This window comes from Leucoraja erinacea, chromosome 1, assembly GCF_028641065.1.
Source record: "Leucoraja erinacea ecotype New England chromosome 1, Leri_hhj_1, whole genome shotgun sequence".
Lineage (NCBI taxonomy): Eukaryota > Metazoa > Chordata > Chondrichthyes > Rajiformes > Rajidae > Leucoraja > Leucoraja erinaceus.
In genome coordinates, this window is record NC_073377.1 from 121,993,899 (window position 1) to 122,006,425 (window position 12,527).

At 42.6% G+C, this 12,527-nt stretch overlaps 1 protein-coding gene across 6 annotated transcripts in view; it reads left to right on the forward strand.

The window, feature by feature from the left end:
* The window catches only part of LOC129701414 (thrombospondin type-1 domain-containing protein 4-like), a 552,304-nt gene that overhangs the window by 96,617 nt on the left and 443,160 nt on the right, over positions 1-12,527 (forward strand). For all 6 annotated transcript variants that reach the window (XM_055642598.1, XM_055642615.1, XM_055642572.1 and 3 more), the window contains one exon: positions 1,104-1,429. In XM_055642598.1, the coding sequence (XP_055498573.1) occupies positions 1,104-1,429 (326 nt within the window). The remainder of the gene's footprint in view (positions 1-1,103; positions 1,430-12,527) is intronic.

The window sequence follows — 12,527 nt, forward strand, 5'->3', positions numbered from 1 at the left end:
ATATGCAATGCAATACTTGAACAAGTGCCAAACCTACATGACCACTGTCTAAAAGTTGGATCATGCTGCAAAACCGTTATATGCCTGGCCATGATTTTTTATACTTCGAGACTCAGAGAAACTTCTCTGTATGCAAGAGGTGTTCTTATGGAAATAGTAACAATGTGATTCTTTAAAATAATAATTAGAACAGGAAACAGTAGTAAGCATGTGAAGGTTGAAATGGTAGAATGGCACTATGCAATATCTGCATTTATATGGAAAGTCTCGTTGACTCCTTTAAAGACAGACACAAAATGCTGGAGAAACTTAGCAGGTCAGGCAGGTCTCTGGAGAAAATGGATCAGTGACATTTGGGGAAGGGGTGGGGGTGCGGGGAGAAGAAACCAGTGCAAAGTTGACTAAAGTCTTTCTTTTTTCTTTTTCTTTTCTTTTTTCTTTTTTTCTCTCTTTTGTGTATGGCTATGTAAATATTTGATTAGTGTATAGTAAATAATTCGGTGTACATATAGCTGCTGGTGTACATATGGTGTACATATAGCTGCTGGTGTACATATGGTGTACATATAGCTGCTAAATTTGTATAAAATAATTATAAGCAGTTGAATAAGGGGTGGGAATTAATAAGCTTTGGCTTCTTCCTGCTCCTTTTCGGACACATATATGATTTCATTTATTTATAGATATTGTTTATGACACTTTATACATATTCTTGTTTTGTTTTTTTGTATGCTGTTTCACACTTGCTTTTTATTCTTTTGTTCTGTTCGAAATAAAGAATTAATTTAAAAAAAAAAGTTCAGTAGACTTTCAGTAGAAAGGGGTTGGGGAGGAAGTAGGTAGGGGAATGTTGGGAGGTATTTTTGATTCCTCCTCTGTTGCGGAATCTGCCATAATTTCACTTGTTCATAAGTTATAGGAACATAATTAGGCCATATGGCCCAACAAGTCTACACCGCCATTCAATCATGGCTGATCTATGTTTCTCTCTTAATTCCACTCTCCTGCCTTCTCCCCATAACCTCTGACACCCTGCATGTTATTATCCGTAAATGTGATACTCTATCTCAAGGATGCTTTCTGTTTTTACTTTGTGGTTAAAGGTGCAAAACCGGATGAAGCGCCAGGTTGCCGACTCCTTATCAGAAGAGCAGCCGAATGGTTTGTGGGGCGAGTGGGGTCCTTGGTCTGCCTGCACCAGGACATGTGGCGGAGGCGTAATGCAGCAGACACGGCCCTGCCTTCTTCAGACGAGCCGGAGAATTCAGCCTACATTCCAGTATGCAAGAGGAGATCAGTCCCTACGGGTATATCACGTTCCTCGCGAGCAAGTACTGTCCACCGTTCGTCATTCAGTACCCCTTCATCGGAGTTCAGCCAGCAGGCTACCTGGAGCCAGCGTCAACCAAATATATCACACGCCCAACAGGTAAACCCATTCTTTCTTTCAGGTCACTCACTTGTGGTGAGAATAAAGAGTTAAAATAACTTGATTGCCATTGCAATGTTCCTCCAAGGCCCAGATCCAGCGACTCTACAGTATATTTGCAGCTTGTTATAATTTAAAATTATTTGTTTCTATTCAATGTGTGGATGTTATAATGTAAACGGCAGGACCCTGAGGAGCATCGAAGTACATGGGGATCTTGGAGTTCAAGTTCATTACTTCTTTAAAGTGGCAATTCAAGTGGATAGGCTGGTAAAAAAAAGCCATATCTTCATTGATCAGGAATTGAGTATAAACGTTAGGAAGCCATGTTGCAGCTGTTGAAAGCTTTTGGTTAGGTCACATTTGAAGTGCGTTGTTCTGGTCGCCACACAATAGGAAGGATCGGGTGGCTTTGGAGAGAGTGCAGAAAAGGTTCAGCAACATGTGGCTTGGATTGAAATGCATTATCTTTAAAGAGAGTTTAGTTTAGAGGTACAGCAGGGAAACTAGCTCAAAGGGCCCACCGTGTCCGCACCAACGAACGATCCCTGCTCATTAACCCTATCCTACACACGCTAGGAACAATTTACAATTATACCAAGCCAATTAACCTACAATCCTGTAAGTCTTTGGAGTGTGGGAAGCAACTAGAGAAGCCAAAGAAAAACATACAACCTCTGTACAGCCAAACACCCTTAAACAGGATTGAACCTGGGCCCCTAGCACCTGTCCCACTTGGGCGACCTAATCTGCAAGTTCTGGCGAGTTTGCCCTCGACTCATACTCGCAGCATAGTCGACACGAGGTCCTAGGAGGTCTTTGTAACTCTCCTTCATGCTCGAGAGCAGTCCCCGCATACTCGAGGCCTTAGCTAGGTCGCGGCGTATTTTTCAACATGTTGAAAAATGTCCGTGAGTAAAAAAAGGTCGCCATGGAAAAAATAAATACTTTTTTTACTCTTAGGGTTTAGTCGATGTAGGTCATAGCAGCTCGGCATGTTATTCGTAGGTAATCGAGGGTAGTCAAAGGTAATCGAAGGTAGTCGTAGATAGTCTTCATCATAGTCGAAGGGAGCTTGAAGGAGATCGAAGGTGGTCATCTTAACTCTCCACTATTCGGCGTCCAATTTTCCCGAAGTTAGTCGTAGCTAGTCGAAGCTAGTTTTCTACATGGTCGAAGGAGGTCTTCTACATAGTCAAAGAAGGTTTTCAACATGTCATTTTTTCAAACTCTCCTAAACTCTTCTAAACTCGCCAATTAGGTCGCCCAAGTGGGACAGCCCCTTAAAGCAGCAACTCTACCACTGTGCCACCATGCCATCCAGAGGATGGACACACCTTGATTGTATTCTCTGGGGTGTTGGAGGCTGAGGGCAGACTTGTTAGAGCTATATAAAATTATGAGAGGCATAGTTAGGGTAAGCAGTCAGAACCTCTTTCCTATGGTGGAAATATCAAAGACTAGAGGGCATAATTTTAAGGTGAGATGGGGAAAGTGTAAAGGCACTGTTATAGTGCCTGCGGTAAAGGTACCTCTACAGTGTTGTTAGGAAAATGGTTCTGGGAATTAAACCTAGCCCAAAATAAAAACATTTCCTGTATTATCAGGACAAGATGTTATAGGAAGTTGTGCCAGTTGTGATGTTCCCATGAACCTGCTGCTCTTAGCTTTGTTGATAGTTGAGGTCAATGGTTGGGAGATGGCTGCACAAATAGGTTATGCTATTAGAAACATAAAAACATAGAAAATAGGTGCAGGAGTAGGCCATTCGGCCCTTCGAGCCTGCACCGCCATTCAATATGATCATGGCTGATCATCCAACTCAGTATCCTGTACCTGCCTTCTCTCCATACCCCCGGATCCCTTTAGCCACAAGGGTCACATCTAACTCCCTCTAGCCAATGAACTGGGCAACTTACAAAATGGCAGAGAAATCAGATTCCATCTCTGTGTGAAAAATGTTTTTCTCATCTCAGTCCTAAAAGATCCTGTGACCCCCCCTCTATGGCTGAACAAATCCACTCATCTATCCACCTGCCTGTGCCAAAACTACTGATCCCTACTTTAGCTGAAATGCCCCACTACTTGCCCAAAATGAACATTTCTGTATAAAAATATCAATCCAGAGATTCAGCCCCAATATGAAAAATGTTTCCTCAATCTGGCAGAGAATTCCTAACTCTGTGTGATGTTTTTCTCATCTCAGTCCTAAAAGATTTCCCTTTTATCCCTAAACTGTGACCCCTTGTTCTGAACTTCCCCAACATCGGGAACAATCTTCCTGCATCTAGCCTGTCCAACCCCTTAAGAATTTTGTAAGTTTCTATAAGATCCCCCCCCCCAATCTACTAAATTCGAGGGAGTACAAGCCGAGTCTATCCAGTCTTTCTTCATATGAAAGTCCTGCCATCCCAGGAATTAGTCTGGTGAACCTTCTCTGTACTCCCTCTATGGCAAAAATGTCTTTCCTCAGATTAGGAGACCAAAACTGTATGCAATACTCCAGGTGTGGTATCACCAAGATCCTGTACAACTGCAGTAGAACCTCCCTGCTCCTATACTCAAATCCTTTTGCTATGAATGCTAACATGCCATTCGCTTTCTTCACTGCCTGCTGCACCTGCATTCCTACTTTCAATGACTGGTGTACCATGACACCCAGGTCTCGTTGCATCTCCCCTTTTCCCAATCGGCCACCATTCAGATAATATTGCTGCAGTGCATCTAGTCAATGGTACACAATAAAACTGCGGTATGTCTAATAAGGGGGAAATGTATTTAGTTTAGTTTTAGGTTAGTTTATTATTATGTGGGACTAGGTACGGTGAAAAGCTGTTTGCTGTGTGCTTTCCAGTCAGCAAAAAGGCTGTACATGATTACGATCATGTATAGACATGTACAGATACAGGATAAATGTGTAGTGTACGGTAAAGTCCGATTAGAGATATTTTGAGGGTCTCCATTGTGGTAGGTCAGGACTATTCACTAGTTGGAGATAGGTTGACAACGTACCTCGGTGACTGCCAATCACCACCCCCCCCGGACACTTATTATTATTTATTCAAATCATTTGCTATGTCGCTCTTCCAGGGAGATGCTAAATGCATTTCGTTGTCTCTGTACTGTACACTGACAATGACAATTAAAATTGAATCTGAATCTGAATCTGAATCGGTTGGTGTAGTTTCCTGATAACAGCTGGGAAGAAACTGTCCCTGTATACAGTTGTGTGCATTTTCACACTTCCATAACTCCTTCCTGATGGGTGAGGGGAGAAGAGGGAGTGACCAGAGTGAGACTCTTCCTTGATTATGCTGGTGGCCTTGCCAAGGTAATTTGAGGAGTCGATGGAGTCAATGGAAGGGAGGTTAGTTTGTGTGAAAGGCTGCGTCTACATCACTGCAATTTCCTGCGATGTTGGATGGAGCTGTTCCCAAACCATGCTGTGATTCATCTCGATAAAATGCTTCAGAGTATAGAAGTGAGATCAACCGATTGACCAAATGGTGCCAGGACAACATCCTGGCTCTCAACAGGAAAGAACTGATTGTGGACTTTGGAAGGGGAAGGATGAGGATCCACAATCCTGTTTATATCAATGGGACGATGGTGGAGAAGGTCAAAAACTTCAAATTCCTGGGCGTGCATATTTCCGAAGATCTTTCCCGGACCCAGCACACTGATGCAATTATAAAGAAGGCACATTAACGCCTCTACTTCCTGCAAAGATTACGGAGGTTCGGTATGTCAAAGAGGATTCTCCTGAACTTCTACTGGTGCCCAGTGGAGAGCATACTGACAGGTTGCATCGTGGCCCATTTCGTCAATTTGAACGTCCAGGAGTGGAAAAGACTGCAAAAAGTTGTGACCACTGGCCAGTCCATTACCGGCTTTGACCTCCTCACCATCGAAGGGATCTATCGAAGTCACTGCCTCAAAAAGGCTGCCAACATCATCAAAGACCCACACCATCCTGGCCACACATTCATTTCACCATTGCCATCGGGAAGAAGGTACAGGAGCCTGAAAACTGTAACGTCCAGGTTCAGGAACAGCTTCTTCCCAACAGCCATCAGGCTATTAAACACGACAACAAATAAGCTCTGAACTACAACAGACTATTATTATTATTGCACTATATTTGTTTATTTATTGAGTATGTGTGCATGTGCATATATACACACAATGAACTTTTTTTCTCTCGTTATGTACTATGTTTACATATTTTGTTGTGTTGCAGCAAGTAAGAATTTAATTGTCCTATGTCGGATATATGACAATAAAACACTCTTGACATCTGTAGAAGTTGATGAGGGTTATTGGAGGCATTTTGATCTTCCTAAGCCTTCTAAGCAAGTGGAGGCATTGGCATGCTTACTTGGCCATTGGTTCGATGTGGCTATTCCAGGACAAATTGCAATTTGTGATATTTATTTTTCTAAGAATTAGAAGCTTTCAATCTTTTCAACCCCGGTACCATCAACGCATACAAGGGTGTGTGTACCGCTTCGCTTCCTGAGGTCCATCACAATCCCCTTTGCCATGCTCTTTTAAATTGAGAGAGAAGTTGTTGTCTTAACACCATATTACACAATTCTCAATCTCCCTCTTGTGCTTTGCTTTTTCATTATCTGATATCCAGATGGTGTCATTTGTAAATTTGGAAATTGAGTTGGATTAGTATTTGGCTGCACCAGTGTTATCATAGAGAATAATTTGTTACCTATCCTCACTGAATGTGGCCTGTTGGCCAGGAAGTGGAGGCTTTTAAAATGGTGGATGAGGTTCGAATTGAACAGTTGGTTTATCCTGAGTGATGTCAAACTTCTTGAAAGTTGTTAGCGTTGTACTTATCCAGACAAATAGAGAGTGTTCCATCGTTTGCCTGTCTGGTTTTTATGGTGGCAATGTTTTGGAAAGCAGAGAAGTGAGTTAGTCAGCGTAGTGCACATAGGCTCATGCCCTGCTCTGTTGGCCATAGGTTTAGAATGCTTTCTTTGGTTAAGTTTCTAGTCAGCAGTGACCACTGCAAGCTTGGTGTTTGGGAGATCTGGTAATAACTAGTAATGCCATTGAACATCAAGAATAGCTGGTGGATTCTTTCCTGATAGAAATGGCCATTGCGTGTCCCTCGTGACCTAGACATTATTTGCCAATTGTAAATAATCTCAGCCTCACTGGATGCAGGCATGGGCTGCTTATCTAGTTAAAGAGTTGTTCATGGAATCGAATACTGTTCCACCATTAGTGAACATTCACACTTCTTATGACATGAAAAGGAGCAATTTGATGATGAAATAGCTGCAGAGAATCAGACTAGGATTCTGCCTGGGGAGTGTCCCAAAGCTGAGATAAATGACCAGTGCTCTTTGTGATTCCATCCACTGGCAAGGTTTCCCATGACTTCCATTGACATCTATATTGGGGCCCCTTGATGAATGCACGTGAAGTTGACCTTTACATGACAGTATCTGAAAAATGATCCAATTGTCAGACATAGAATTAATTCCAGATTGACCTTAATGCTTGATTTGGCAGCAAGTTTCCCGAATACGTTTAACATCTAGTTTGTCTACCACTGAGTGCCTGTCATAACATCAACTGGCAGGTCAGCTGTTTTTGTGGGATGTTACTTGCAAAGCCTGCTGTCTTTTAGTATGAGGAAAGTATTTTTCCTTGTCTCGGGCCAAATATGATTACTCATAAAAGTTTCTTCTGATTAACTTATATGGAATATTCCCCGCACTAGTAAGAAACATGACCTTGCTCCTCCCTATCCCAAGTCAAAAATAATTCCCTCAACTCGTTTGAAGGCAGTGTTTGATGGGTGAAGGACCATCATCTATGTTGCCGGTGGTTACATCTAGCAAATGCTTGAATGTGTTCCCTTTGCACCATGTGTTCTCCTATATCTCACCAGGCAGAATTTGTAAATAGCAGTACTTGTGGGTTGTTGGAAACCTAAATGCATTTTTCAATATTTACTGCTGTCCAGCTCCACTCTAGATACGGCACCGGTTAATCTACTTTGATAATAAAGACCATTTTTGCAGAGTAATTCATCATAACTGGTATAGGATTTGGGGAAAATCTTCAGAATGTGCTGTAACTTTAGAAATGTCATATCAGTAAAAATGTAGATTAGATGCTACATACAGCACAAAAGCAGGCCCTTCGACCCAATGCATCCATGCCCACCTAAACGCCCAGTCCAAGCTAGTCACATTTACCCATGTCTGGCCCAAATCCCACTAAACTTTTCCTCTCCACGTACCTGTCCAACAGTATTTTAAATGCTGTAACAGTACATGCCTCAACTATCTCTTCTGGCAGCTCGGTCCATATATCTACCACCCTCTGAGTGGTGGGTAAATGACCATAACCTACTTCATGTGAGCTCTACAATCAGGCCTCCTCTTAGACTTTGTATTGTCTTCTTCCAACTCTCTTGATGGATTTGCCCTGGTCAATTCATGGGAAGATTTACACCTCTCTTTGTTTATTCATACCTGTGACTTGTGCACACACACTATCACCAGCTACTGTTATACACGGAGTGTCAGGTTGATCGCTCACCATATTGTGCATCTACAGGCCACATATTGTTAATGCTGGAATAAATGCAGAAAATGCCAGAATTGTCTATTGTCCAATTGCTCAAGAGATCAGGCAGCATCTGCAGAAAGACAGAACAGATTTGATAATTTAGGACAAAGACTTTTCATTAGAAGTGATGGATGTATGGAACAAGCTGCCAGAGGAGGTAGTTGAGGCATGGACTATCCCAACATTTAAGAAACAGTTAGACAGGCACATGTATAGGACAGGTTTGGAGGGATATTGACCAAATGCGGGGAGCTGGGACTAGTTTAGCTGGGACATGTATGGGCAAGTTGGGCCGAAGGGCCTGTTTCCACGTAATATATATCTATGTCTAAGTGGAAAAAGAAAAAAGTAAAAATGAAATGATTTTTGGAAATGATCAATTGGAAATGAAATGATGAAAGATTATTGGCTGCAACCTTCCCTCCATTGACAAGCTGTGCACTGCAAGGACCAGGAAGCAAGCAGGTAAGATCATCTCTGACCCCTCTCACCCTGGCTACAAACTCTTTGAATCACTTTCCTCTGGAAGGCGACTCCGGACTGTCAAAGCTGCCACAGCCAGACATAAAAACAGCTTTTTTCGATGAGTAATAATGAAAAATCTGTAGCCTCCTTTTGCTCTGGTATTTTATGTAATTCACATGTCTAATTGATACTGTTTTATTATTAAAGTTTAATGTTTTATGTGTCATTACTAACTGTCATCGTATGTCATGCTGTCACTTGCGGGCGGAGCACCAAGGCAAATTCCTTGTATGTGAATACTTGGCCAATACATTTATTTATTCATTTATTTTAAGTTGTAGAGGAAGTAGGGAAACAAGAAGGGCATATACCTCGGTGAACTGGCTCCCACTGGTAGTAGCTTATGGATTTTGCCCTATGCAGGACTGAGCATGAGAACATTAAAGAGAACATTAAAGGTCGAGTTCTGCTTGGATCAGTAAGGATGGAAAATACTGATAAGTTTGGTGTTAATAGTATTACATAATATATGGCACTATTGTGGAAGATTGGTTGCAGACAAGTTGACCCAGGTGATGACTTGACTAGAACTGAGATTGCAGAATATGGTGAAGATAGACACAAAATGCTGGAGTAACTGAGCGGGACAGGCAGCATCTCTGGAGAGAAGGAATGGGCGACGTATCGGGTCGAGACCCTTCAGGGTGAGCTGATTTATATAAGTGGATCAACAGCTGGACCATGTGATCACAGAACTAGCAAGTTTACCTTGGCAGCTTACCATTGCATGTGGCAAGCAAGCAAGAAAAGATTCAATTAAACTATAATCAAAAGGTGACAGCAAGAATTAAGAGTTGCTGAATTTCTTTTTTAAATTTCCTTTCCATGGTGGCTTTTGATCCTGAAGCAATGTACAGCAAGAGTCTTTCTAATGTCAAGCCGCAAATTACCCTTGCCTTAGTTAATTAACCATTTACATAAGTCACTAGAATCGTGAAATTGGTAATTTTCTTTCCTTATATTTATGATATTACTTTCAACCTGGCTATTTCCAAATCTCCTATGTAACACATTAAGCTTGTGCGAGTAGGTTTAAAAATGAGGAAGTCGCACAGTGTCAATAGACAATCGGTGTAGGAGTAGGACATTCGGCCCTTTGAGCCAGCACTGCCATTCACTGTGATCATGGCTGATCATCCACATCAGTACCCCGTTCCTGCCTTCTCCCCATACCCCTTGACTCCGCTATCTAAGTCTCTCTTGAAAGCATCCAGAGAATTTGCCTCCACTGCCTTCTGAAGCAGAGGTTTCCACAGATTCACAATATGGGTGAAAACGTTTTTCCTCATCTCCGTTCTAAATGGCCAACCCCTTATTCTTAAACTGTGGCCTCTGGTTCTGGACTCCCCCAACATCAGCTCCCTTCTGGTTTTGTGCTTCCTGATTCCAAATGTTGTGTTTAATTTGAGCAATGCTGGTGCGCAAACCTTATAGTGGCTTCCACCACACGCCCACTCCCTATCACCAAACCCCAGTGCTCAACATCACCACCATTCAACCTTTTTATGCGCACTTCCATTGTGAATCTGTTAAGGAGTTGCCGAGCTGCATAAATCGCTAATGCTACCACTTCCCCAACCCCATTTCATCACAGCCTCGATGCTCAGTCTCACTACAGTTGACGAGTATAAAGAGTTTGGCGGCATGGAGTGGTAGAGATGCTGCTTTACAGTGCCAGAGACGCAGGTTCGATCCCATCTGCGGGTACTGTCTGTAAGGAGTTTGTACGTTCTCCCTGTGACAGCATGGGTTTTCCCCGGTGCTTCGTTTTCCTCCCACACTCCAAAAGTGTACAGGTTTGTAGGTTAATTGGGTTCGGTAAAATTGTAAATTGTCCCTAGTGTGTACGATAGTGCTGTTGTATGGGGATCACTGGTCGGCGCGGACTCAGTGAGCCAAAGGGCCTGTTTCTGCGCTGTACCTCTAAAATGTATCTCTAAACTAAGCTAAAGTTCACAAAGATTGTGATCCATGCATGATAGACAGGCAGTATAGCCACTTCTCAATCTGCATCAAAGATCACATGGATCGTATGAAGAGGTTTTATTTCTGAGCCTTTATTCGCTGGAGTTTAGAAGGATGACGGGGGAATCTCATTGAAACCTACCGAATAATTAAATGCTTAGATAGTGTGGATATGAAGAGTATGTTTCTAGTCGTCGGGGAGTCTTGGACCAGAGATTACAGCCTCAGAATAAAAGGACATTCCTGTAGAATGGAAGGTAAACAAAAATGCTGTAGAAACTCAGCGGTTGAGGCAGCATCTATGGAGTGAAGGAAATAGGCAACGTTTCGGGTCGAGACCCTTCTTCAGACTGAAGAAGAGTCTCGACCCGAAACGTTGCCTATTTCCTTTGCGCCATAGGTGCTGCCTCACCCGCTGAGTTTCTCTAGCATTTTTATCTACCTTCAATTTTCCAACATCTGCAGTTCCTTCTCAAACATACATGCAGAATGGAGATGGGGAGGAATTATTTTTACCCAGAGGGTGGTTAATCTGTGGAATTCCTTGCCACGGGCGGCAGCAGAGGTCAGGTCATTGGATATTTATAAAGTGGAGGTTGATGCGTTCTTGATTAGTAAGGTTGTCAAAGCTTACAGGGAGAAGGCATTAGAATAAGTTTGAGAAGGAAAAATAGATCAGTCATGACAGCAGAATCGATGGGCTGAATGGCCTAAATCTGCTCCTGCGTGTTACGATCTTATGAACATGAAATGTCCCCGTGCAGACTTGGACTGGTGCAGTCGTGCACAGTGCCTGGATTACTTTTGGTTTAATGGTGATGTGAAAGGCCAGCTCACGACTGACGGAAATATAAGTGTGTTTTTCTTTGTGTCTGTCATTAGATTCCTGCTCTAAACAGCTGGATCTGGTGACCTATTCCTTTTCTCTGAAAGTTTGTTACAGAGAGTTTGTTTTTCCTGTGTAGCTCCATTTTCACAGCTATCTGGTTACAAGGTATGAATGAAACACTCATGAACTTTCAGTGACTGCACACCAGGGTACTTTTCCACCTGGGAACTTTTCAAAGTATCTGACCTGGAGACCCTTCAGACTCTGTGTCCTCTTGGTACAGATGTTGGCTGTATAGGTTTGCACTGGCCTGTGACCTACTGACTTGGAAGCTCTGAGTTCTGGTGCATGTGGGCAGACTTGGAATGTAAAGCAAGCTGGAAATTCCTCATGAATTACGGGTCAGATCTGAGGCATTCCTAAGAAGGTGCACAAGCCTCGGCCAACAAGTTTTGAATATGCAACAGAAATTCCCACGTAAGGCTAGCTACCTGCATTCCGACTTTATTGAATTGCAGGCAAACCAATCACTTCTGCCCAGCATGTAAACCAATCCCCGTTTCACAATGCCAAATGGAACACTGCAGAACAAATAGGTATTGAATCTTCAAATTGAAAAGATGCCGCTACATGTTTCTAGACTTCTCATGTAACTGCGTATGTGAAGCTAAATTAGTAAAGGATGCCTGGAAACTCTGCTCGCCTTTCCTTGGAGAAACTCGCAGCCCATCCCTGATGCGCAATTCAACACCTGAGTTGAACGATCTCTGTAAATCCAGACTCGAGTGACCCTGTCCCATCTGGCAATAATGCGCTGCATCTGAAAAGTCCTCCAGACTCCCCCTCAGAGAGCTGCGAGCGGTCACCACGTCATGCCAGTCTTTAGATCGTACGAGTAAAGAATGATCCAACATAAACAATGAGAAGTTACTTGTACCTGCTTATGCATCAGAAACCTGCCCGAATGTGACTTCAGACAAGAAAGACGTTCTTATAGATTAAGGTTCCTTGGAACATTTTGTTCTGCTAGTTTACAACTAATGCCAGATTGGAAGTTAAAATCCAAAGGGCGATTTGGGACAGTTTTGCATTGTTATCATAATTTGTTCTATATGAATGTTTACAACCTTTTCTATGGATGCCACAGGTGCTAACTGCGACCAGATATGTTGT